The sequence below is a fragment of the Lithobates pipiens genome, unplaced genomic scaffold (assembly GCF_037356315.1).
Source record: "Lithobates pipiens isolate NorthernLeopardFrog02 unplaced genomic scaffold, aLitPip1_a1.2 Scaffold_13, whole genome shotgun sequence".
Lineage (NCBI taxonomy): Eukaryota > Metazoa > Chordata > Amphibia > Anura > Ranidae > Lithobates > Lithobates pipiens.
This window is the reverse complement of record NW_027507718.1, coordinates 162,869,584-162,894,489: the sequence shown is the minus strand read 5'-3', so window position 1 is coordinate 162,894,489 and position 24,906 is coordinate 162,869,584. Positions and strand designations below refer to the sequence as shown.

The 24,906-nt window shown below is 41.6% G+C and overlaps 1 protein-coding gene across 1 annotated transcript in view; it reads left to right on the top strand.

The window, feature by feature from the left end:
* The window catches only part of YJU2 (YJU2 splicing factor homolog), a 224,051-nt gene that overhangs the window by 65,408 nt on the left and 133,737 nt on the right, over positions 1-24,906 (top strand). Inside the window, exons 3-6 of the mRNA XM_077475779.1 lie at positions 1,690-1,834; positions 21,266-21,400; positions 22,044-22,225; positions 22,313-22,433. Of these exons, the coding sequence (XP_077331905.1) occupies positions 1,690-1,834; positions 21,266-21,400; positions 22,044-22,225; positions 22,313-22,433 (583 nt within the window). The remainder of the gene's footprint in view (positions 1-1,689; positions 1,835-21,265; positions 21,401-22,043; positions 22,226-22,312; positions 22,434-24,906) is intronic.

The window sequence follows — 24,906 nt, the reverse complement described above, 5'->3', positions numbered from 1 at the left end:
ACTTGCAGAAAATGTCATTGCCTAAAACCCAATGCAGCCACCACATCAAAGGACTTGGCTGAATTTTTAAAGGATGTATAATCTTTGAATTTGATTAACATCACTATTTAAATCAAAACAATGACAGGTTGTCGGCTGCTGCTATTCGTGGCTGTTTGCATATTGTGTGCATCCAGCAGCAGTCATCGCAGGTAATTGCTTGCTGTGCCAACAGTTATGAATAGCTTTGGCTGCCAATAACCTGTCGTTGAAATGTACAGGGCTCGGCGGCTGCAGTTAGCTGATTTACAGGTGTCAAACACAGCGGGAGGAACGTGCTAATTCTTGCCACTGCCACTCATGCTGTGGCAGAGTACCCTAGCACAGTGATGGCGAACCTTGACACCCCAGATGTTTTAGAACTACATTTTCCATGATGCTCAACTATACTGCAGAGTGCATGAGCATCATGGGAAATGTAGTTCCAAAACATCTGGGGTGCCATGGTTCGCCATCACTGGCCTAGCATAACTGAGAATTTTTTCTCTGCCGCATCTATCCAGCATTTCATGAGCAGTATATCTGCTATTTGAATTTGCACATATACACCTAATAATATATATTTCATCCTACTGTAGCATGAAGGTCAGTGAAACCACCTTGGTCTGGAGCTGTCCTCGAACTGTTTCAGTTAACTCCATATTGTCACTATTTGTCAATTGAAATATACTATGAACAAATAAGTATTTGGCATTTTACACAGTAACGTTTGGGGCAGGCCAGAAAATGTTTACTGACAGCCAGCTTAAATGTGTGTTTGCAATATGTGCAAACGGGGAATTCTTGTTTGCTGTAAGTATTTAAAGGGGTTGTAAAGGTTTTTTTTTTTTACAAATTAATGCATCCTATTCATTAATGTGAAAAATTACCTGGCAATGATGGGGCCCCCCATTTTAATTTACCTAAGCCCATTTGCTTGCTTGGCTTGTCCCCGCCATCCTCTTCTCCACCGAGTCTCAGCATTGATTGGATAGATTGATGGCAGCGCAGCCATTGGCTCCCGCTGCTGTCAATCAAATCCAATGACGCGGCCGCCTGGGTGCGGAACCGAGACATACACTCTGTGTCTGTGGACGCAGAGTATATGAGACGGGAGCACACCCTCAAGGTAACCCCCGCGGGAGAGAGCTTCCCGAGGGGGTTCAGCTATTGCGGGGAAGAGCCGAGAGAGCCGCCGTGGGACCCTAGAACAGGAGGATCGGGGTCACTCTATGCAAAATGATCTGCACAGTGGAGGTAAGTATGACATGTTTGTTATTTTTAAAAAATGTACCTTTACAACACCTTTAAGACTCTATAGAGTGGGGTCGGCAACCCGTCTATCCCAAGCAGGTGGCGGATAGATTGCACTCAAACGCTTGTGCAGATATTTGAATGGAGCTTTACGTGCTGCTTTCTTTAACTTTTTACTTCATAGAAGCACCAACTTTCTATGGGAAATATATACTGTACATCTTCTCCCTTTCATTTTAGTTGCTAAATCTTTGTGGAATATTTTTTGAAAGGGAATTATTGCTACATTTAATTTTCATACATTTAAACACTACCACACTTTTCATAAATTAGCATATATTTATTGTGATATATCTTTAATGATTGGAAATCTGAGATGCATGTGCCTTTTTTTTGTTTCTTCTTTGATTTTAACAGGTGTAAAACATGTGGAGAGTATATCTATAAAGGAAAGAAGTTCAATGCAAGGAAAGAAACTGTGCAGAGTGAGCAGTATTTGGGACTCCCAATCTTTCGCTTTTACATCAAGTGTACACGATGTTTAGCTGAAATCACGTTTAAGGTTTGAATAAAAAAAAAAATTCTAATTCCTAAAAATGCACAATTATTTTGCTGTTACACAATTTAGATGTACTGTATGACACTACTTAATATATCGTGTGTGTGTGTATATACACACAAATTAAAAAGTCCACGCACCCGTGTTAAAATGTCAGGTTTCTGTGATGTAATAAAAGAGACAAAGATAAATAATTTCAGAACTTTTTTCACTTTTTTAGTGTGATCTATAAACTGTACAACTCCAAAAAATAAAAATAAAAATATATATACTAAAATCTTTTGGGGGGCAGGGTAAAAATGAAAAACTAAAATAATGCAGTTGCATAAGGGTGCACACCCTCTTATAACTGGGAATGTAGCTGTGTTTAGAATTAAGCAATCGGAATTCAAACTCGTGTTAAATAGGAGTCAGTACCCACCTGCCATCATTTAGAGTGCCTCTGATTAACTCCAAATAAAGTTCAGCTGTTCTAGAAGCTCTTTCCTCACATTTTCTCGCATCCTGCAGCAAAAGCCATGGACTTCAGAGAGCTTCCAAAGCAGCAGAGGGATCTCATTGTTAAAAGGTATCAGTCAGGAGAAGGGTACAAAAATTTCCAAGGCATTAGATATACCATGGAACACAGCGAAGACAGTCATCATCAAGTGGAGAAAATAAGGCACAACATTGACATTACCAAGAACTGGACGTCTCTCCAAACTTAATGAAAAGACAAGAAGAAAACTGGTCAGGGAAGGCTACCAAGAGGCCTACAGCAATATTAACCACTTGCCGACCAGCCGCCGCAGTTTTTCTGGGATCTGTGTGTAAACGCACAAATCCCGGGTCTTTCAGGGGAGTAGAAACAGATTGTGTGTTCATACAAAGTATGAACACCAATCTGTAATTTCCTCCAGTCAGTCCCATCCACCCTACAATTGGAACACACCTAGGGAACACAGTTAACACCTTGATCGCTCCCCTTGTGTTGACCCCTTCCCTGATATTTATACAGTAATCAATTTTTATAGCACTGATTGCTGTATAATTGTCAGTGGTCCCAAAAATGTGTCAAAAATGTCCGATCTGTCCACCGCAATATCACAGTTAAAGTTTGTGGGGGTTTTTTTTTTTTTCAAAATTGTCGCTCTTTTTCACTACCCCTTTGTTTATAGCGCAAAAAAGAAAAACTGCAGAGGTGATCAAATGCCACCAAAAGAAAGCTCTATTTGTGGAGGAAAAAAGGACACAAAATTTGTTTGGGTACATCATTGCATGACTACGCAATTGTCCGTTAAAGCAACGCAGTGCCAAATTGTAAAAAATGCTCTGGTCAGGAAAGGGGTACAATTTTCCGGGCTGAAGTGATTAAAGGAGCTGCAGGAATATCTGGCAAGTACTGGCTGTGTGGTGCATGTGACAACAATCTCTTCATATGTCTGGGCTGTGGGGTAGAGTTGCAAGACGGAAGCCCCTTTTTCTTTGTTAAAAAAAAAAAAAAAAAAAAATCCAGGCCCGGCTATATTTTTTCAAAAACACATGAAGTCTCCCAAAAGCATGTGGGAAATGTGTTATGGTCTGATGAAACCAAGGTTGAACTTTTTGGCTATAATTCCAAAAGATATATTTGGTACACTGCACATCACCAAAAGAACACCATAGCCACAGTGAAGCATGGTGATGGCAGCATCATAATTTGTGGCTGTGTTTTCTTCGGCTGGAAAAGGGGCCGGCAGATTTTATTACATAACACAGGCTCAGGAGGATGGGAGGATTTAGTAGAAGTGGGTTAACAACCACTTTAATTTACAAAAAGGAGTCTGTAGGCATGGACCATGGGGTGGTTTGCTCATGGATTGAAAACTGGTTGCAGGCGCGTGTTCAAAGGGTAGTGATAAATAACGTGTACTCAGACTGATGTAGAGTGATAAGTGGGGTACCCCAAGGCTCTGTCCTAGGACCAATACTGTTAAATGTATTTATAAATGATATAGAGGTCGGTATAGATGGCTCAATCTCAGTTTTTGCTGATGGCACAAAAATAAGCAGGGCAATAACTTCACATCAGTATATAGAAACTTTACAAGATGATCTGAATAAAATATTGGGGTGGGCAACTACATGGCAAATTAGGTTCAAAGTGGTAGTAAAGCCCGCTTTGTTATTTTTACCTAGAGGTAAGCCTATAATAATCAGCTGCGCATGCGCTCTGGAGGTCCAGCATACTGTGCCGGATCTACAGTGCTTCTTGCCAGGATCAAGGGCTCCCACACGCATGCGCCGCAATGACACAATCACCGGTCCGGCCACTCACAGCAACGGAGCCTGCGAACCCAGAAGAAAGGCCGGGGGAACATGTCAGCCCTCTCATCGCTGACCATGCGCTGCTCGGAGGACTTTGTTATAAGATCAGCATTTCATAATGTGCTACTATATAATGCATACTAGCACATTATACCATTCTCAGCAGTTTACTACCACTTTATAGTTAAAAAATGTAAAGTAATGCACTTGGGCTAAAATTATTAACACAAATTACTCACTAGGGAGAGAACCTCTGGGGTAATCCAAAATGGAGAAAGATCTGGGGGTTCTGGTAGAAGACAGACTGAGCAATAGCATACATACATAAATACATACATACATAGTGTGTATAAATTTGTGTGAGTTTATTGGAGTTTTAAAGGCAGGAACGCCACACCAGCTTGTATAGATCCTGTAAAGGATTTTTCATTTTTAACAACCAACGCATTTCGGGGGCTCAGTTCTCCCCCTTCATCGTGGCTAAAAATCATTGCAAATCAATGGCTGCCCTGAAAAAGGCATGTGGAGGTGAAGGAAAAAGGTTTAATAGAGGAGCGTGAGAAACATTGGTGAACAATTATCGAAGTGTTTGTAACCCCTTTTTTTGCAGTTGCGTCTTAAGAAACCATGCTAAGCAAATGCATGGGGGGTTGTTGGTCATTACGGCCATTGAAGACAGTTGAACCAAAGGTCATAAAAAGTTTGTTCCTCTCCCAGGTTCAAGTTTCAGTTTCTTTGAGCAGTTTATCACATGGGATGTCCATCCAATTCATCACCCTTCAGGCTCCATGCTGGCCAGGTGTGAGGGGACAGTTGAATATCCTCAGGAGTCCCGCTGGTTAGATAATAATGATCTTATGCCGTGTTCTAGCCATATTTATTGCAGGCTGGCTGTAAACACAGTTTCAAAGCTTTGTTGTACAAGACATATTGTTCTCATGTCCCATCTGCATTAATATTGCTTTTTTCCAGTATTGCATTTCCTCCTATTGTGCCTGATTAGCACACAAACATTTGCCACAAGATGCAAAAAAAGTTGATATTTGGTTTTGCTCCAATCCTTGTCATGTTCTGGTATGAAAGCATTTCGCTCTTTGTCAATATAGTCGACAGTGGGCCAAGAGCCTTTATCAGGAACCCATACATTTCACATTCACTCACAAGTTTACATGTATGTAAACAACATGTCTCAATTTCCCTCATAAAAATCACACCAACATTATATATACAGTTTTAAAAAATCTTCAATAAACAAAAAAAACATTATATATACAGTTGTGCTACATAAGTTTACATACCCTGGCAGAATTTGGTTTCTTGGCCATTTTTCAGAGAATATGAATAACGCAAAAACTTTTCTTTCGCGCACGTTTAGTGTTTGGCTGTAGCCATTTATTAGGCAACTGTGTTTGTTCTTTTTAAATCATAATCACAACAGAAACTACCCAAATGACCCTGATCAAAAGTTTACATACCCTAGTGAGTTTGGTCTGATAACATGCACATGCAGACAAAGGGGTTTGTATGGCTATTAAAGGTAACCATCCTCACCTGTGATTTGTTTGCTTGTAATTTAGTGTGTGTATATGTGTATATATGTATATATATGTGTGTGTGTGTGTGTGTGTGTATGTATGTGTGTATATATATATATATATATATATATATATATATATATTAGGGATGCACCGAATGGGTTTTTTGGTGCCGAAACCGATACCGAAAATGAAAAATACACTAGGCCGAAAACCGATACCGAAACAGCACCGAAACCGAAAATGGCTTTTTTTATATATTAAAAAAAAAAAAAATATATATATATATATATATATATATATATATATATATATATATATATATATATATATATATATATATATATATATATATATATATATATATATATATATATATATATATATATATATATATATATATATATAAAATCGCCTTATATAGTATTATTCATTATAGTATTCATATTCAACTGAATCATTAATTTTATGAATAAAAGAATAGTCCAGTAATGGAAAATAACAGTACTTTAATAAAGCAACCCAAATAAATTGGACAGTGGACACAGAAGATAAAATCAAATAAAATGCAAAATTAAATGATAAATTACTACCGCATATCCTACAGTGTAGACTGCAGTCAGTGCACATTGAACCATAACAACAAAATAAATAAAAAAAATGAAATAAAATAATATAAAAATAAAACGACTAAGACTAAGTCTAAGAAGACTTAATGTCTTAGACTTTATTAATTTTCAACTTAAACCAGAAGAACTAGTAGTAATTCAGTTATCTCTCCCTAAGGTGTCAGCGGCTGCATGTGCGATAAAAGTGTATGTATGTAGCTGCAGGTTACACACACACAGTCATACAGTAGACCACACTGTTTTCCGGCCCCCGGGTATGAGCAGAGACAGCCTGGAACACAGTCTACAGTCTGGTCTACAGCAGCGGTGTTCGGGCAATCACAGCAAGCAATGTAGACTAGTCTGTTTCTGGAAGTCTCTGCCCATATCTGGAACACAGTGTGGCATAGTGTATAGTACTGGAATATGTAGACAGCCACAGATACAGGACATACAGTTTTGCACATGCAGCGGGCTGAAAGCTTAGGGAGAGAGAGATATAGTTTGGCCCAACAGCAACAAACTATGTATGATGTGTGTGACTGTGTACAGTACTAAAACTGGAGATCTCTTAAATTGAAGAAGTGCAAAAACTGTAGAACTACTACAATGAACAAACAACTAATGGCAGTATGGCACTAGACAACTGGAACATACTGGTAGTCAGTCATACTATGTTGTATGTTCCAATTGTCCAAATAGCACAGTCCAATGCCAATTCATTTACTATGTTCAACAACATGGTAAAGGAATTAGTCTATGCTACGGATTTATAAATCTATTTCAGTATAAGTGGCAGATTTAGCTTTAAGAACAAAATTTGCTCCGCTTTCTCACAGGAGAGATGGTTTCTCTTCTCGTCAAGAATATGAGATGCTAGACTGAATAGTCTCTCACTCTGTACTGGTGCTTGGGGCAGATAAATATCTGCGTGCAATCTGTGCAAGCAAAGGAAAACGTTGTTTGTTGATGCGCCAGTACACAAGGGGATTGTCACTTCTGGCGATAGGCTGTTCAGCGAAATAAATGTCCAGCTGTTGGGTAGCTGCACTTGTTGTTGCACTGCTATGGCCCGGGGTGCATTCATGTAAAATTTCTTCAAACATATCAGATATGGAGGGAGCGTGTTCCTCTTCACTTGTATGCAACCATTTCTTCTCACTTTCCTCTGTGCTACACCTCAAAACTCCTTCACCGGATGCTTCCACCACCTCCATTTGTGCCTGTATTATTTCCCGTGCACGCTGCTTTTTCTCAACATTAAAATAATGCTCTTTAAATCGAGGATCTAGAACTGTTGCAATGCAGTACAGAGGGTTGGACTCGGTGTCTTGAAACCGGTTGGTAACAGCCTCCAGTAGAGTGGTTTTAGCCGTTTTTACGCCATGGTCTGTTTCTATCTCTTTTCCTAGCAGACGCTTCAGTGTGGCAATCAAGGGATAACTTCAGAAATGGAAGCATTAGTTGAGCTTATTTCTTTTAACTGTTCAAATGGAGATAGAAGAGACAAACTATTTTCAACTAACATCCACTGATGTGCACTCAGTGTTGCCGGCAGCTCGTAATCTGCAATGTATGCAGCTAAAACACGCTTTTGTTCAAAAAGACTTTGCAGCATATAGTAGGTGCTGTTCCAACGAGTGGCTACATCTTGCTGCAGTCGTTTCGGTGGCATTCCAAACTGTATCTGCAAAGCTTGTAATCTGGAATAAGCAAGTGGAGAATGCTTAAAGTGACCCACAATTTTTCTTCCTTTTGATACAATATCAGATATGGTGCGCTGACTCGGCAATCCTTCATTCACAGCCAATTGCAGCGTGTGTGCCATACACGGTATGCTTTTAAGTTCACTGTCCTCCATTGCCTTTGCCATGTTCCGCGCATTATCTCGTACAATCAAATGCACTTTAGACTTCTCAATGTGCCAAGTGTCAAGCATGGATTTTAAAGTGTCAGCTATTGCTGCTGCAGTATGTGATCCAACAAACTTACGTGCGTTAAGTAGGATGTTTTGCAATTGAAATTTGTCATCTATCCACTGCGCTGTCAGGCTAAGCATGCTCGTTGGACTGACGTCTGAACTCCAAATGTCGGTAGTAAAACTGATTGCTATGATGTCGGTAGTCATGAGCTCTTGAACGTGTTTTCTAACACTGCAAAACAATTCAGGTAGACGGGTATCTGCAAAGTAGAGTCTGCTTGGTAGTGAGTAACACGGCTCAATATGTTGCATAAGCCTACGAAATCCAATGTCCTCCACAACAGAGAATGGCTGGTCGTCTAATGCAATAAATTCCATAATTTTATCTGTTATGGCACGAGCTTTGGGACTGTCACTTGCAAATTTTTTAACCTTTTCAAAGACCGTGGCCACAGATGGTGTTGAGCCTGAGTCACTTTTTGGAAGTGGCACTGTTTTCTTGTAATCTTAATGCTGAACTGGATGTCGTGTTTTCAGATGGTGTATCAAACCTGTTGTTGAAAAATGCCTTGGCACTGTACCCCCTCTTGAAATTTCTGCTGAGCAAAGACTACAGATTGCAAATTTGGGGTCTTTATCAGAAACTTTAAAATATTTCCATACTGCAGACATGGTCCACCTTTGCTGGTAGCGCAGAATAATAGCATAGAATGATCTATAGTGGGAGTGAAATCTGAGGGGGAAAAGAAAAAAAAAAAAGGACGAAATTAATTTTAAAGCTAAACCCCAGGAGGCAGCTTTAAAAAATAACAAACTATCACTTTTTTTTTTAAACGCTGCAGCTCTTGCCATGCAAGGTAGTTAATATGTCTGCACTGCAGTATATCTCCTGACTTGTACCAAAAGATAATATAATTGCACTGATTAAATTTCATTGCAAATGGAATGGATTGCTTGCATGCAAATTGCAATTGCAATTTCATGCTATATTTAATTTTTTGGGCGCTATTCTGCAGTGTAATAAAATACTATAACTTCATGTGCTTGTTGTACAATAAAATATATAATATATATATATATATATATATATATATATATATAGTTGTTAAATATATATTATATTGCGTACTGTCATGTTTTAAAAAAATCATGTCATGTCAGTGTGCTATACTATACCAAATGACAAATTCAATGACAACAAGGGCATACATTTTAGGCCTCATGCACACGAGACGCAGATGAAACCTCTGTTAAAAAAAAGCTGAAACGCTTGCCACGTCACCAGCCACATCACCTGCCACAAGTTGTGGATTGTCCACTTGCCACGTGACTTGCCACATCACCTGCCACGTCACTTGCCACATCACCTGCCACAAGTTGTGGATTGTCTACTTGCCGCGTCACTTGCCACATCACCTGCCATGTCACTTGCCACGTCACCTGCCACAAGTTGTGGATTGTTCACTTGACACGTCACCTGCCGTGTCACCTGCCACAAGCTGTGGATTGTCCACTTGCCACATCACTTGCCACGTCACCTGCCACAAGTTGTGGATTGTCCACTTGCCACGTCACTTGCCACAAGTTGGGGATTGTCCACTTGCCACATCACCTGCCACGTCACCTGACACAAATTGTGGATTGCCCACTTGCCACGTCACTTGCCACATCACCTGCCACGTCACTTGCAACGAGATGTGGATTGTCCACTTTCCACGTCATCTGCCATGCCACCTGCCACAAGCTGTGGATTGTCCACTTGCCACGTCACCAGCCACATCACCTGCCACAAGTTGTGGATTGTCCACTTGCCACGTGACTTGCCACATCACCTGCCACGTCACTTGCCACATCACCTGCCACAAGTTGTGGATTGTCTACTTGCCGCGTCACTTGCCACATCACCTGCCATGTCACTTGCCACGTCACCTGCCACAAGTTGTGGATTGTTCACTTGCCACGTCACCTGCCACGTCACCTGCCACAAGCTGTGGATTGTCCACTTGCCACATCACTTGCCACGTCACCTGCCACATCACTTGCCACGTCACCTGCCACAAGTTTTGGATTGTCCACTTGCCACGTCACTTGCCACGTCAGCTGCCACGTCACTTGCCACATCACCTGCCACAAGTTGTGGATTGTCCACTTGCCACGTCACTTGCCACATCACCTGCCACGTCACTTGCAACGAGATGTGGATTGTCCACTTGCCATGTCACTTGCCAAGTCACCTGCCACGTCACTTGCCACGTCACTTGCCACAAGATGTGGATTGTCCACTTGTCACATCACCTGCCACATCACTTGCCACGTCACCTGCCACAAGTTGTGGATTGTCCACTTGCCACGTCACTTGCCACATCACTTGCCACAAGATGTGGATTGTCCACTTTCCACGTCACCTGCCATGCCATCTGCCACAAGTTGTGGATTGTCCACTTACCACGTCACCAGCCACATCACCTGCCACAAGTTGTGGATTGTCCACTTGCCACACCACTTTCCACGTCACCTGCCACGTCACCTGCCACAAGATGTGGATTGTCCACTTGCCACGTCACCAGCCACATCACCTGCCACAAGTTGTGGATTGTCCACTTGCCACGTCCCTTTCCACGTCCCCTGCCACAAGTGGATTGTCCACTTGCCACATCACCTGCCACAAGTTGTGGATTGTCCACTCGCCACGTCACTTGCCACATCACCTGCCACAAGTGGATTGTCCACTTGCCACGTCACTTGCCACGTCCCCTGCCACAAGTGGATTGTCCACTTGCCACGTCACTTGCCACGTCACCTGCCACAAGTTATGGATTGTCCACTTGCCACGTCACATGCCAGTCACCTGCCACAAGTTGTTGATTTTCCACTTGCCACGTCACCTGCCAAGTCACTTGCCACGTCACCTGCCAAGTCACTTGCCGCGTCACCTGCCAGGTCACTTGCCACGTCACCTGCTACAAGTTGTGGATTGTCCACTTTCCACGTCACTTGCCACTTCACCTGCCACGTCACTTGCCACAAGTTGTGGATTGTCCACTTGCCACATCACTTGCCACCTGCCATGTCACTTGCCACAAGTTGTGGATTGTCCACTTGCAATTGCAATTGTTTAAAATATTTTTCTAATGGTTTTTCATCATTTGCAATCATTTTTGAGATTTTTAATGTAAAAAAAAAGGTCACCTTTAAAAACGCATATAAACGCAAACGCGGCTAAACGCGGGTGCCGCGTTTAGCGGCGTTTAGCGGCGTTTAGCCGCGTTTTGCGTCTGAAACGCAGAAATTTTTGTTTCTGAACGCATTTTTTTGCTTCTGGAAAAACGAGATTAAACGCAACTGCATATAAACGGAAAAAAACGAGACTGTGTGCATGGACACATAGGATAACATTGAATGAGTTCAGGTGCAGTTGAAAAAACTGTCCAACTGCATCTGAACGCGCGTTTAACTGCGTCTCGTGTGCATGAGGCCTTATAGTATACCAGTACTACAGAATAATAAATAGCATGCCATTCCATTTCAAATCAGTTTACATTTTTTTTTTTTTTTTTTTTTTTGCTACATCACAATGTACTGTAAGACATAATACCATACTGCATGGCACAAAAGGCACAAAGGCGTAAGTAATACATGTTGTTTGACTGCTATGACAGTTTCAGTAGTATAGTAAAATAAATTAGTTGGATTGTTTGGCAGTTTAAGGCAAAAAGGCAATGCATTGCTCACCGGCGAATAGTAGTAATGGTAGCCATCCAGGAGGGACAGTGCCCAGTGCCCACTGTTGTACTTCAGTATGTGCAGCCCTCTATGAAGCCGTCTCGGGTCCCAGCAGCGTCTCTCGGGTCCCAGCAGCGTCTCACAAGCACGAGGAGCGTCCGCGGGGAAGGTGCCAGCGTCTCAGCAGGGAACGTGCTTACGAGTGCGGCGTCTTATCCGCGAGGAACGTGCAAGCCGCCCACAGAACGTGTGATGTCATCCGAAGTTTCTCCCACCGCTACTGCGCATGCGCGATTTTCGGCGCTATTATCGGCAAGAATTCTCTTTCGGCAAAATGCCGAAAAGGCCATTTTCGGCCGATATGTTTCGGCGGCCGAAATTTCGCCGCATCCCTAATAAATATAAATATATATATATATATAATATATGACACAAAATTTAAAACAAGAGCTAAGCGGGACTTTAAATGAAGTACGGGGTCTTTTATTGGAAAAAAAGGGAAAAATGTATTATTCGTTTTTATAGTAAGACATGATTACATGTATATTGGAGAGGTGTGCAGACAGACACATTATTAACATTAGCATTTTGCTTTATATAATCTTATTGACCGATACAGAATAGGTTATAAAAGCGCACCTCCATTATATACATAGAACAACCAAATATAGTAAAAGATTAAACAAATAATACAATGTAGGCAACAACTTTGAATCTATGACTTCTTGGTTGTTGCAATAAATTAGTAAGAAACACACATTTTCTTTTACCATCTACTCTGTCACCTGGCATTCAGATTGGGTCATGTTATACATTGCCACCCTCCCCCTTCCTCTCCTTTTTCTCCCCCCTTCCCCCCCCCCCTCCCTTTGCTAACCTTCTCCTACACTTACCACACACCCATCCTACTCTTTTTCATTGCATTTTTTCCCCCATATTTTTCACATCTGTATTTCTCACTATGTATTTTCTCACCTATTAGGCTTATACTTACATGCTTATTTCGTCTTCACTTACCAAACGCCCTTGTTGTCCCGGTGGCTGCCTGTGTGTGCATTCTGTGGGCCTCTTCGCCCCTGGATGGGCCTCCTCAGCTCCCGTACCATCGCTTTGGGTGCCTGGTGGCTTTCGAGGCTGCACCTTTGACTGCATGGCTATGTGTAAGTGACCACTAGGTAGGGTTTTTCAACCTCCCCATGCTCCATCATTGCAAATACTAATTTATTACTACTTTGTATTTTCAGACCAATCACAAGCTTGCTCCTGACGAGCGGTAGTAAGCCTCAAAACGCGTAGAGCTAATAATTGCCGTGTATTCTGGTACCCCAATTTCAATTAGTATCAATTTTTGAAACATTGCATCAATTATGTTTTTCTTACAAATTTATTGCAACAACCAAGAAGTCATAGATTCAAAGTTGTTGCCTACATTGTATTATTTGTTTAATCTATTACTATATTTGGTTGTTCTATGTATATAATGGAGGTGCGCTTTTATAACCTATTCTGTATCGGTCAATAAGATTATATAAAGCAAAATGCTAATAGTAATAAATTAGTATTTGCAATGATGGAGCATGGGGAGGTTGAAAAACCCTACCTAGTGGTCACTTGCACATAGCCATGCAGTCAAAGGTGCAGCCTCGAAAGCCACCAGGCACCCAAAGCGATGGTACGGGAGCTGAGGAGGCCCATCCAGGGGCGAAGAGGCCCACAGAATGCACACACAGGCAGCCACCGGGACAACAAGGGCGTTTGGTAAGTGAAGACGAAATAAGCATGTAAGTATAAGCCTAATAGGTGAGAAATACAGATGTTGTGAAAAATATGGGGGAAAAATGCAATGAAAAAGAGTAGGATGGGTGTGTGGTAAGTGTAGGAGAAGGTTAGCAAAGGGAGGGGGGGGAAGGGGGGAGAAAAAGGAGAGGAAGGGGGAGGGTGGCAATGTATAACATGACCCAATCTGAATGCCAGGTGACAGAGTAGATGGTAAAAGAAAATGTGTGTTTCTTACTAATTTATTGCAACAACCAAGAAGTCATAGATTCAAAGTTGTTGCCTACATTGTATTATTTGTTTAATCTTTTACTATATTTGGTTGTTCTATGTATATAATGGAGGTGCGCTTTTATAACCTATTCTGTATCGGTCAATAAGATTATATAAAGCAAAATGCCAATGTTAATAATGTGTCTGTCTGCGCACCTCTCCAATATACATGTAATCATGTCTTACTATAAAAACTAATAATACATTTTTCCCTTTTTTTCAATAAAAGACCACGGAATTCATTTAAAGTCCCGCTTAGCTCTTGTTTTTAATTTTGTGTCTTATATCTGATAGGGATGGAGGCTATGACCTCATTTAAAGTCCCAAAATCTCCTCCTCCCCTTTCCCCACTATATATATATATATATATATATATATATATATATATATATATATATATATATATATATATATATATATATATATATATATATATATATATAGTGTGGTCAAAGAGTTTCTGGACTCCCGACAGACCCTTGCATCTTTCATCCAGTGCTGCACAGACGTTTCTGGATTCTGAGTCCTGGGGAAAGAAAAAGGATCTGCGGGAAAAAGTAGGGGAACTGTATAGAACAGGAGAGAGATATAAAAAGATATCCAGGGAATTGAGAATGGCAATCAGCAGTGTTCAAACTCTAATCAGGAAGTGGAAAATCAGGGGTTCTGTTGAAACCAAAACACGGTCAGGTAGACCAACTGAAATTTCAGCCACAACTGCCAGGATAATTGTTCGGGATGCAAAAAAAAAACCCCCACAAATAACTTCAGGTGAAATACAGGACTCTCTGAAAACATTTGGCGTGGCTGTTTCAAGATGGACAATAAGGAGGCACTTAAAGAAAGATGGACTGCATGGTCTAGTCGCCAGAAGAAAGCTATTACTGTGCAAATGCCACAAAGTATCCCACTTACAATACGCCAAACAGCACAGAGACAAGCCTCAAACCTTCTGGCACAAAGCCATTTGGAGTGATGAGATCAAAATTGAGCTTTTTGGCCACAACCATAAATGCTTCATTTGGAGAGGAGTCAACAAGGCCTATGATGAAAGGTACACCATTGCTACAGTGGAACACGGAGGTGGATCGCTGATGTTTTGGGGATGTGTGAGCTACAAAGGCAAAGGAAATTTGGTTAAAATTTATGGGAAGATGAATGTAGTATGTTATCAAAAAATACTGGAGGAACATTTGCATTCATCAGCCAGGAAGCTGCACATGGGACATACTTGGACATTCCAACATGACAGTGATCCAAAACATAAGGCCAAGTCAACCTGTCAATAGCTACCGCAGAATAAAAGAATAAAGTGTAGGTTCTGGAGTGGCCATCTGTCTCCTAATCTCATTAATCTCATTGAGCCACTGTGGGGAGATCCCAAATGTCAGCCCAAGAATTTACAGGAACTGAAGGCTTTTTGCCAGGAGGAATTGGCAGCTTTACCATCTGAGTAGATAAAGAGCCTCATCCACAAATACCACTAAAGACTTCAAGCTGTCATTGATGTTAAAGGGGCCAATACATGGTATTAGGAACTGGAGTATGTAAACTTTTTGATCAGGGTAATTTGAGTGGTTTCTGTGTGATTATGATTTAAAAAGAGTAAACACAGTTGATTGATAATAAATGGCTTCAGCCAAACACTAACCGTGAGCCTTGAGTAAAAGAAAAGTTATCATTCATATTCTCTGAAAAATGGCCAAGAAATCATAAATGTTGCCAGGGTATGTAAACTTATGAGCACAACTGTACATTCACCTTGCAATATGCTAACCTTCTCAGTGCAAAGTTAAATAATATACATAACGGTAAACCTAATATACTGCCAAATGATGATATCAGACAGAGGGGAATTTACAGATCGGTACCATTACCAGCTATACTGGTATAATCCTCTCAAGAGATGGGAAAAACATCAAGGTGTCACTTATGACATTCCAGCACATTGAGTATGCCAACAACCACACAATAGCTATACATGTCTGGTGCATCTGTCAAAAAACTTTCCAGCATACTGGAGAATTTTGCGACTTGCTTTTGTGCACCCTACATTTACATAAAAGAGCAAAGCAATTACTGCAAGAGACAACTAGTATGGTCTTTAAAACACTCAGAGGTACCCAAAAATCAGCTGTGTGGACAGGCCAAAGTAATGACAACTAGCAATAAGCTCTTAATTTAAGGTTTCTATATTTGTATATGAAAGCTCTCCTCTTTCTCTCACTTTCACCTCTAAGTTTACTGAATGTCTAAGTAAGATAAAAAGAATAATAAAAGCTTTTGTCATTTCATCCCAAGTACCCCTACAGGTATGTTAAACGCTTTTCAGTTGATAACCATGCTAGTACCTGACTAGATGCCATTAGCACAGTTATTCAAGCACGTAACCCTTTGAAATCATTATTTACAGTTTCCACACTTTCACATACTATCAAGCATTAATTCTAATTATTGGTGATTGTAGTTCCAATTCATCTCCTTTTGCCAGTCATTATTGTCCATATCAGACAATTAAAATGTGACTTTTCCAGATGATGTCCTTACTTAACCCCTTCAGATCCACAATATAGCCAAATGACGATCCGTGCTATAGCCAATGATCACTTGATGTAAACAGAAAATCGGTAATCGTTTTTTTTTTTTTTTTGTTTGTTTTTTACCTCCTCATGCTGACAGCATGTGGAGAAAAAAAAGCCAATCACTGACTTCTGTGCACAGGACAGCGTTCCTGAAGAGTAAGAAACAAAGCCGTCCCATCTGTGCCAACCAGTACCACCTGCCAGTGCCCACAGTGCCATGAATCCGTTTCACCTAGCAGTGCTGCCGATCAGCGCCGCCTATCAATGCCCACCGATGCCTCATCAGTGCAGCCTCGTCAGCGTACATCAATGAAGGAGAAAAATTACCTGTTTGCAAAATTTAATTATTTTTTAAAACAAAAAATAAAAAACCCAGAGGTGATCAAATGCCACCAAAAGAAAGCTCTATTTGTGGGGAAAAAAGTGTTGTATGACCACGCAATCGTCATTCAAAGAGTGACAGCGCTAAAAGCTGAAAATCCAAGTCTCTTTTTCTTTTTTTTTTTTTTTTTTTTTGAGCTAGGGCATTTCAAAGCTCTGTATTAACGTAGGTGTCATGAGTGGTGGGATTCCACTTATGCCATCCACCTAACGCTCCTCATACATTCCAGTCACCACCACAAGTATGGCTTGCTGTTCTTCCTCCAGGTTCCCAAAATTTAGATATCTAGTCACCTCATTATTGAACCTGAAAAGAAGAGCAGCATCAGATTATTAGCAGTTACTATCTCTATATAACCTCATGGAATTCCCGGTTATCCCAATGCTCAGACCAGACTATGGTCTCAATTTTCCTTAGCTGCGGTTATTCTTTCCCACAAAAGCAAATTCTTGTGACTCCAAAACAAAAATTATGATTAACCACTAGGCGAAATACAGCTACAGCTCAGACACCAATTGCCGGGAGGGTGTCCCTGGATGTCCTCATGTTTATTTACCCTCTGCACACCGCTGCGGGCGTGCATCAGGGAAATTCTGTGTTGGCCATGTCCCTTGGACACGGCCAATCACAGTGGCCATTTAACACTCGATCTGAGTGTCCAATGAGAGATGATCTCATATGTAAACATGAGATCATCTCTCATTGCCGGCTCTCCTTCCTCACACAGAGACTGCGTGTGAGAGAGCGCGAACGGCTGCAGCGTGAGTGTCAGAAAAAAATAAAGTACCTTCTGTCCCTAGTGCCATGTATAATTTCCATCTGTCATCAGTGTCACATGTCATCAGTGCCACATGTTAGTGCCATCTGTCATCAGTGCCCCATATCGGTGACATCAGTGCCACATGTTAGTGTCAGTGCCACGTATTAGGGCCATCTGTCATCAGTGCCATCTATCAGTGCCACATCAGTGCCATTGTCCTTGTGCTCCAGGGCCTCAAAGTGTAATGGGTAGTCAACAAGTTAGATGTGTAATTTATGCTCCTAGAACACCTGATGGTGCTCCCTGCACGTTTTTGGCCTCTGTGGCTAGGCTGTTAAAGTCCCACACGTGGTATCATAATGGGAGGAGTAGCAGAATGTATTTTGGGGCATCATTTGTGGCATACACATGCCATGTAAGAGAAATAACCTATTACAATGACAATTTTGTGGAAAAAAGAATAAAAAATGTAATCTTCATTTTGCAAAGAATTGTGGGAAAAAAATTACATCAAAAACCTCACCATGCAACTTACTAAATACCTTGGAATGTCTATTTTCAAAAAAAGGGTCACAAGAAATGAGATGGGCCACCAGTACATCAGGTGTGATCAGTTTTTTATGATTTGCACCATAGCCTGTAGACTCTCTGTCTTACACACAGACCAAATAATATCCACAAATGTGGGTTATTTTTACCAAAGTTATGTAGAAGTATAAATTGTGGCCAAAATTTATGAAGAAAAATTAATAATTTGCAAAATTTTATCACAAACTTTTTTTCATTTACAGTGCAAAAAATAAAAATAAAACGGGTGATCAAATACCACCAAAAGTGAGCTCTATTTGTATGAAAAAAACACAAAAAATTCATTTGGGACTGAGTTATTGTCATTCAAAATGTGACCGTGCTGAAAGCTGAAAATTGGTCTGGGCAGGAGGGGGGTTTAAGTGCCCAGTAGGCAAGTGTTAAAATGGTTTCTACAAGGCCTGAGATATGTACGGTAAGTGTATTCAAACCGGTTATAATGGCTCTGCCTGGATTTCCTGGCTTGTGAATCTTGGGCAGCATGTAGAAGTCTCCAGTTTCTGTATTATCTGGAATCGCCAGTCTGATATGGGGGACCCTGGATGTAGACATCCTAGCCTCCAGATTCAACTATATACCATCTCTGTTTATAGCCACGACCAAACATTCTCTGGTGCTGGCCTTGCATGCCCTAATAATTCCCTGATTTCAGTTCAGACCAATCTATGCTTTTCCTGTAGTGTAAATTCTGCCCCATCTGCTCAAAAAGATAAAGAAAAACCGTAATTCTCATGGCAGTGAACTGGCCCTGAAGAACCTTGTACACATGCATACAGTATCCAGGCTCCTCTTCCTTCCAAGACAGATCTGCTGTCTCAGGGTCCTCTATTCCATCCTGCTTCTCAGTCTCTGACTTTAATGGTTGTTGAAACTCGGGTCTTAGAAGATAGATGTGTCTCTGAGTCTGTTATTCCTACCTTGCTGAAAGCAAGTAAAGCCAGTTCGAGGAAGCTCTTATTATACCTGGAAATCCTTTTTTGCCTGGTGTTAACACAGGCACTTCAATCCCAGACATTACTCTGTGCCTTGTGATCTGGCCTTCCAACAATCAGGTCTTGACCAGAACTTCACCCTTGTGAGATTTAGAAGAGATTTGATCGCTAGGGCTTAAACTCCCAAGGACAAATCACCTGCTATGTTTGTCCATTCTGTTCTTCTTAAGACAGCTTTCGTCCTTGTATATTCTGTACTTCTTTGAGGATCTCAACTTGGTTCTCTCGGTGCTGAAGAGCACCTTTAGAACCCATCAGGGATATTCTCTTAGTTGATCTCTAAGTCCCCTTAAGTAACCATTAGTCTATTTAAAAGCTACAGCTTTGATAAGACCGATTTCCTATTTGTCCTGTCCTCAGGGCCTTGTGGGATGTATATCTAAATATAAATATGAAATCTAATCGCTTCCTATGGTTTTCTGTGTACATTTCATCAGATTGGTGAGAGTTTCCTGGGGAATTCAGCACCAAGCCTTTTGTAGGCCAGCTTTGTAAGCCTTTTTCTAAGTTCTACAAGGTGGATTTCCATTCTTCTGCAGATTCAGCTTTCAGACACTCTAAAGTTTGGTTCCTTTGGACCCTTTTTGTTGGCCATGTTGGCATAGTTTTGTATGCCTTCTCATTCATTGCTTGGAACATCTATAAATACTTTGTGTCTTGTATTGTACGATCAGAGGGATTTTGACTTGCCTGTAAATTCCATATCTAAGAATTCAATACAGCACACGGGACCACCCTCCCGTCCATTCCTTGGTTACTCTGCATTGATGCAAAACTGAGGCTTCACAAAGTGAGGTAGGGTTGTAAGAGAGGCACTCGGAAGGCGTCGCCTTGAAAGCTTAGCCAGTGTGCAAACACCTGAAGGTATTGGTGTATAACCCAGTGTACCTGTATATGCATACTCAGTCTGTGTCCTGTACTTTATTCCAAGATATAGAATTTGCAGGTAAGTAAACATTTTTTGCCAGTGTTAATTCACTTGAGGGTAGCTTCATATATCCCAGTCATAATGATTAAAGAGCTAGTGTTCTGTACTCTTTTGAGGAAACAGATTTTATTGCTCCCAAGTCAAAAAATATATTTCACCTCTCTGTGGAAAGCAGAACTCACAAATGTCAACTTCAGAAAAATCTAGATATGCATTGCTTGCACAGTTCCTGAAAGATTCTGTCCTTGGGCCCCTCCTATTCTATTCTCTCTATACCTCTTCCCTGGGCCAGTTGATAAACTCCCATGGTTTTCAATACCACCTCTATGCCGACGACACCCAGATCTATCTCTCCACTCCTCAACTCACCCCCTCAATCTCCTCACAGATCCTTTCACCTCCGCAACATCTCCAGAATTCGACCTTTCCTGACTGACACCACAAAGCAACTCGTTCACTCCTTGATTATTTCCCGCCTTGACTACACCAACTCTCTCCTTAATGGCCTACCCTTAAGCAGGCTATCCCCCCCTTCAGTCTATTATAAACCTCATCTGCAGATATCGCCGAAATCGTCCCCTCCGCTCCTCTGAGGACCTCCTGCTTTCTAGCTCCCTTGTTACCTCCTCTCATGCTCGCCTTCAAGACTTATCCAGAGCCTCTCCCATCCTCTGGAACTCCCTGCCCCAGTCTTTCCGCTCAGCCCCTACCCTGTCCACCTTTAAGAGTTCCCTGAAAACTCATTTATTCAGGGAAGCCTATCCCACACCCACCTAACTGTCCCCGAGCCACCCCCATCAAATAATTCTCTGCAGCTATTTCCTTTTGTACCACCACCCCCTCCCTTTAGAATGTAAGCTCTACGAGCAGGGCCCTCCTGTACCTTTTTTGTATTGTACTGTAATTGTGTTGTCCCCCTATACATTGTAAAGCGCTGCGTAAATTGTTGGTGCTATATAAATCGATAATAATAATTTAAAACTATTGCTGTTATACAAATTTATGTGTTCAAAGGGGTATTGTAAGTGTGTTAAAATGTATTTGATTATATTTGTAATTGGGCTTATATCGTGTTGACAGACAGACCCAGAGAACACAGACTATGCCATGGAGCATGGAGCTACACGCAACTTCCAAGCAGAAAAACTTATTGAGGAAGAAGAGAAGCGATTTCAGAAGGAAAGAGAAGAGGAGGAGCTCAATAACCCAATGAAGGTATCCAAACGATAATGAATGTACTGGAAAATTGGCAAAACAGTTTGTCCCAGAGCTGTTTATACACCATCGGTGTATCAGAGGCTGGGTTCACACTATTACGAATTGGATGCGGGTGTCCCCACATCCAATTTGCATGTCAGGAGATTGTGACCGGTTCTCTACGGAGCCAGTTCACACATCTCCAGAGCAGCTCCGGTGCAAATTGCAGGAGTCCTATGTGTCTTGTAGTCTGTTTTAGGTCCAAATTAAGTCTGAAACCGGACCAGATAATTGTAAACAGGCATGCACTGGACCCCTGCTGTGAGCTGCTCCATGCTGCGGTGAGAAGCCAGCCTATAAGTAAAAAACGATCTTTGGAGGAAAACACCATTCTAAAACTATTATACAAAGAGTTTGCATGGATTGGACCCCTGCAGAGAAATTTCTGCATTTTGGATAGCAACAAAGAATTAGTAGGGAGGAAAAAGGGCAGGTTACAGAAAAAGGATACTCAGAAAATAAGAGCCTGAAAGAAGACATTTATGAATATGCTAGGAGAGGCCTTTTAGGCCTTTTCTTTGACCCAGTAAGCCAAAACCACAAGATGTTATGCCTCTGTACATGAAAAAGTTACTCCTTAATATGCATATATTTGTTTTAGGTTCTCGAAAATAGGACAAAGGACTCCAAAATGGAGATGGATGTATTAGAAAATTTGCAGGAGTTGAAGGAGCTGAACCAGCGGCAAGCAAATGTGGACTTTGATTCTATGTTGGTTCACTACAGAGAAACGGAAGAGGAGATTAAAAGAAGACAGGAAGAGGAAGATGAGAAAGAGATGAGGTAAGTAGTTGAATTGAGTGGAAACTAGCACCATATTTTTCATAAATGTTATAATGCATATCATTTTATTACATGGAAATTCTATAGGACAATGCTGCATGAAGCTCGGAAAAGGCAGCTGACAGTTGATTCTGATTCTGATGAAGAATATCCCCCTATTTTTCCTAAGCAACCTGTCGATACCTTTCCAACTGATGCTCCGGCAAAGGTAATTACCATTTTCCACCCATCCATTTAAAATATTTTGTATTTTTTGTTTTACAATGTGAAAAAGCAGGTGAAAAGAATGATGGTATGAAACAGTGAAGGGTATGCAAACAATACAGTAGGTGCACTGCTTTTGTAAATTTCTATCTAGTTGTAATTGACATATAAATTGTAAATTTCATTGGAATAATAAACAGTATCCCTGTTGGAGGCAGGAAGTTTCTATGAGCAACAGTCTCTCCAAATTGATTGATATGATTTTAGGCATATGTAAACCCTAGAACAAACATGTAATATAGTAGCGCTTATGGGTACTAGGTTCTAACCCTTTCCTGGTCTATCCAAAAAAAAATTTTGCTTTTAGATAAAATTATATATTTAAAGCAGTTGTATACCCGCTGAAGTGGTTTTTTTTTTTTTCCTGACCTGCAAAGGAAAAGGCATAATGAGCTAGTATGCACCGCATACTAGCTCATTATGAAATACTTACCTTAGAACGAGGCCCCGACATCTGGCCCAATCCACACGAGGAAGCTGACATATTCCCTCTGTGTTTGTTCCGGGTATCGCGGCTCCGGCACTGTGAGTGGCCGGAGCTGCGATCTCGTCACTCCGCATGCGCGGGAGATTTCTGTCCGACGTCTGCCGGACTTTCAGCCGAGAATCCCCTGTGCGCATGTGCCACTGCAGTCAGCGGCGCTTTGCGAGGGGAATATCTCCTAAACCATACAGGCTTAGGAGATTTTTTTTTATTTTTTTAACCTACAGGTAAGTCTTATTATAGGCTTTCCTGTAGGTTAAAGTAAAAAAATTGACTATACAACCACTTTAAATATGATCCTTCAGTTCTGTTTCTGGCTTCAACATAGAGTTTTTCTGCCTGTTTGCAATTTAAGTCTGCACTCGTTTCTGTGATGGATGCGGTGTAAGACCCCGGCTGCCACCCGCACTAACTTGTGACAAATGGCTAGTCAAACCCGCCCACTGTGTCACCGATATGCATCAATGACACTCGGCCTCGCCCTGCACAAAGATTTTCCAGCTGGTGGGACCACAATCTAAGTGCTAGTTGACTGAGAGTGATAGTCGTTGGGTCTCTTTAACTGCGCAGTTACCTCTTTATTCTGCCACCACATATTTTGTCGTAAATATCAAACGTTCACAAAATTAGCAATAACAATTATGACTTAAAATAAAGTCTACGTTTTTTTGAAACTCTGGTGGCTGCGGCATCCTGGCTAGATGGTCGCTAATTCTACCTTTTTGTGAGTTCCCTGTGAGAGAGGTAATCAAACAGCCGAATCGCCACAAGTATTTGGGCCTAGGCCTTGTAGGCTCTGTTGGCCTATTATTTTCATTGACCTTGTCTTGTTTTTTTTATCCTGGAATCTGATCAATGACCCTTATTGCCCAGGCCAATATATTGTTCCTATGTGGCGGCACAGTGGTGTAGTGGTTAGCACTCTCACCTAGCAGTAAGAAGGGTTGCTGGTTCAAATCCCAGCCACGACACTACCTGCCTGGAGTTTGCATGTTCTCCCTGTGCCTACGTGGGTTTCCTCCGGGTACTCCGGTTTCCTCCCACAAACCAAAGACAGGTAGGTTAATTGGCTTCTGTCCAAAATTGGCCCTAGTATATGAGTAGGGACCTTGGATTGTGGGCTCCTTGAGGGTAGGGACCAATGTGAGTGTGTAATGTACAGGGATAGGGACAATTGTACACACTCACTCAGGATGGACTGGTGTGTCTATTCAACCTTACTAACTATGAAACTATGTGCCCTACTGTTCTTTTCCGCAAAATGGGCTTAAAGGGGTTGTATAGGTTTGATTGTTATTATAAATAAAAAAATTCTCTTATATTCACCGACCGACACAGCTACTCTCTGTAACAAAATGGGTTGTTAGTCCTATCACTGGAGATTACTAGGCAAACTTGTAATACAACACTTCAGAACTTAAATTCCGCCCAGGGGGGCGGTCCCTTAGGCTACAATCCCCACACTCTGCCCTAGCAGCCTCAGCTTTATTTTGCCTAGTGAGGAGATAGACCTAGGAACCCTGCAGGCCCATAGGTCCGTGTTTTTTTTGATGCCAAAGCTTGGCTTTTTGCGCAAGATGAATGATCCTGTGATCTTCTATCAACAACCAGCTGGGTGACAGGCTGGTTCACTTATCCTTGTAGTCTCCCCAGTCTGGCCATCGAGCTATGGCTCGGCAGGCCATGATATACCTCAGCTCCAGAGGTGGTCGGTGAGCTTTTATGATTCGGTGCATACATATGACCGGGCTACTGATGTCTGCATCACAGTATGCTGAGCCAGTAACCTTCCCTGTACTGATCAAGAGTTGGCTACAATGGAATGTCTCCCAGCTCTTCAGGACTGGTAAGTACAGCTCTCCCTGTCTTGGCAGGGTTGAGCAGCTGGGCATTCCCTGGGAGGTCAATTCAGGGGCCCCCTCACCCCCCTCTC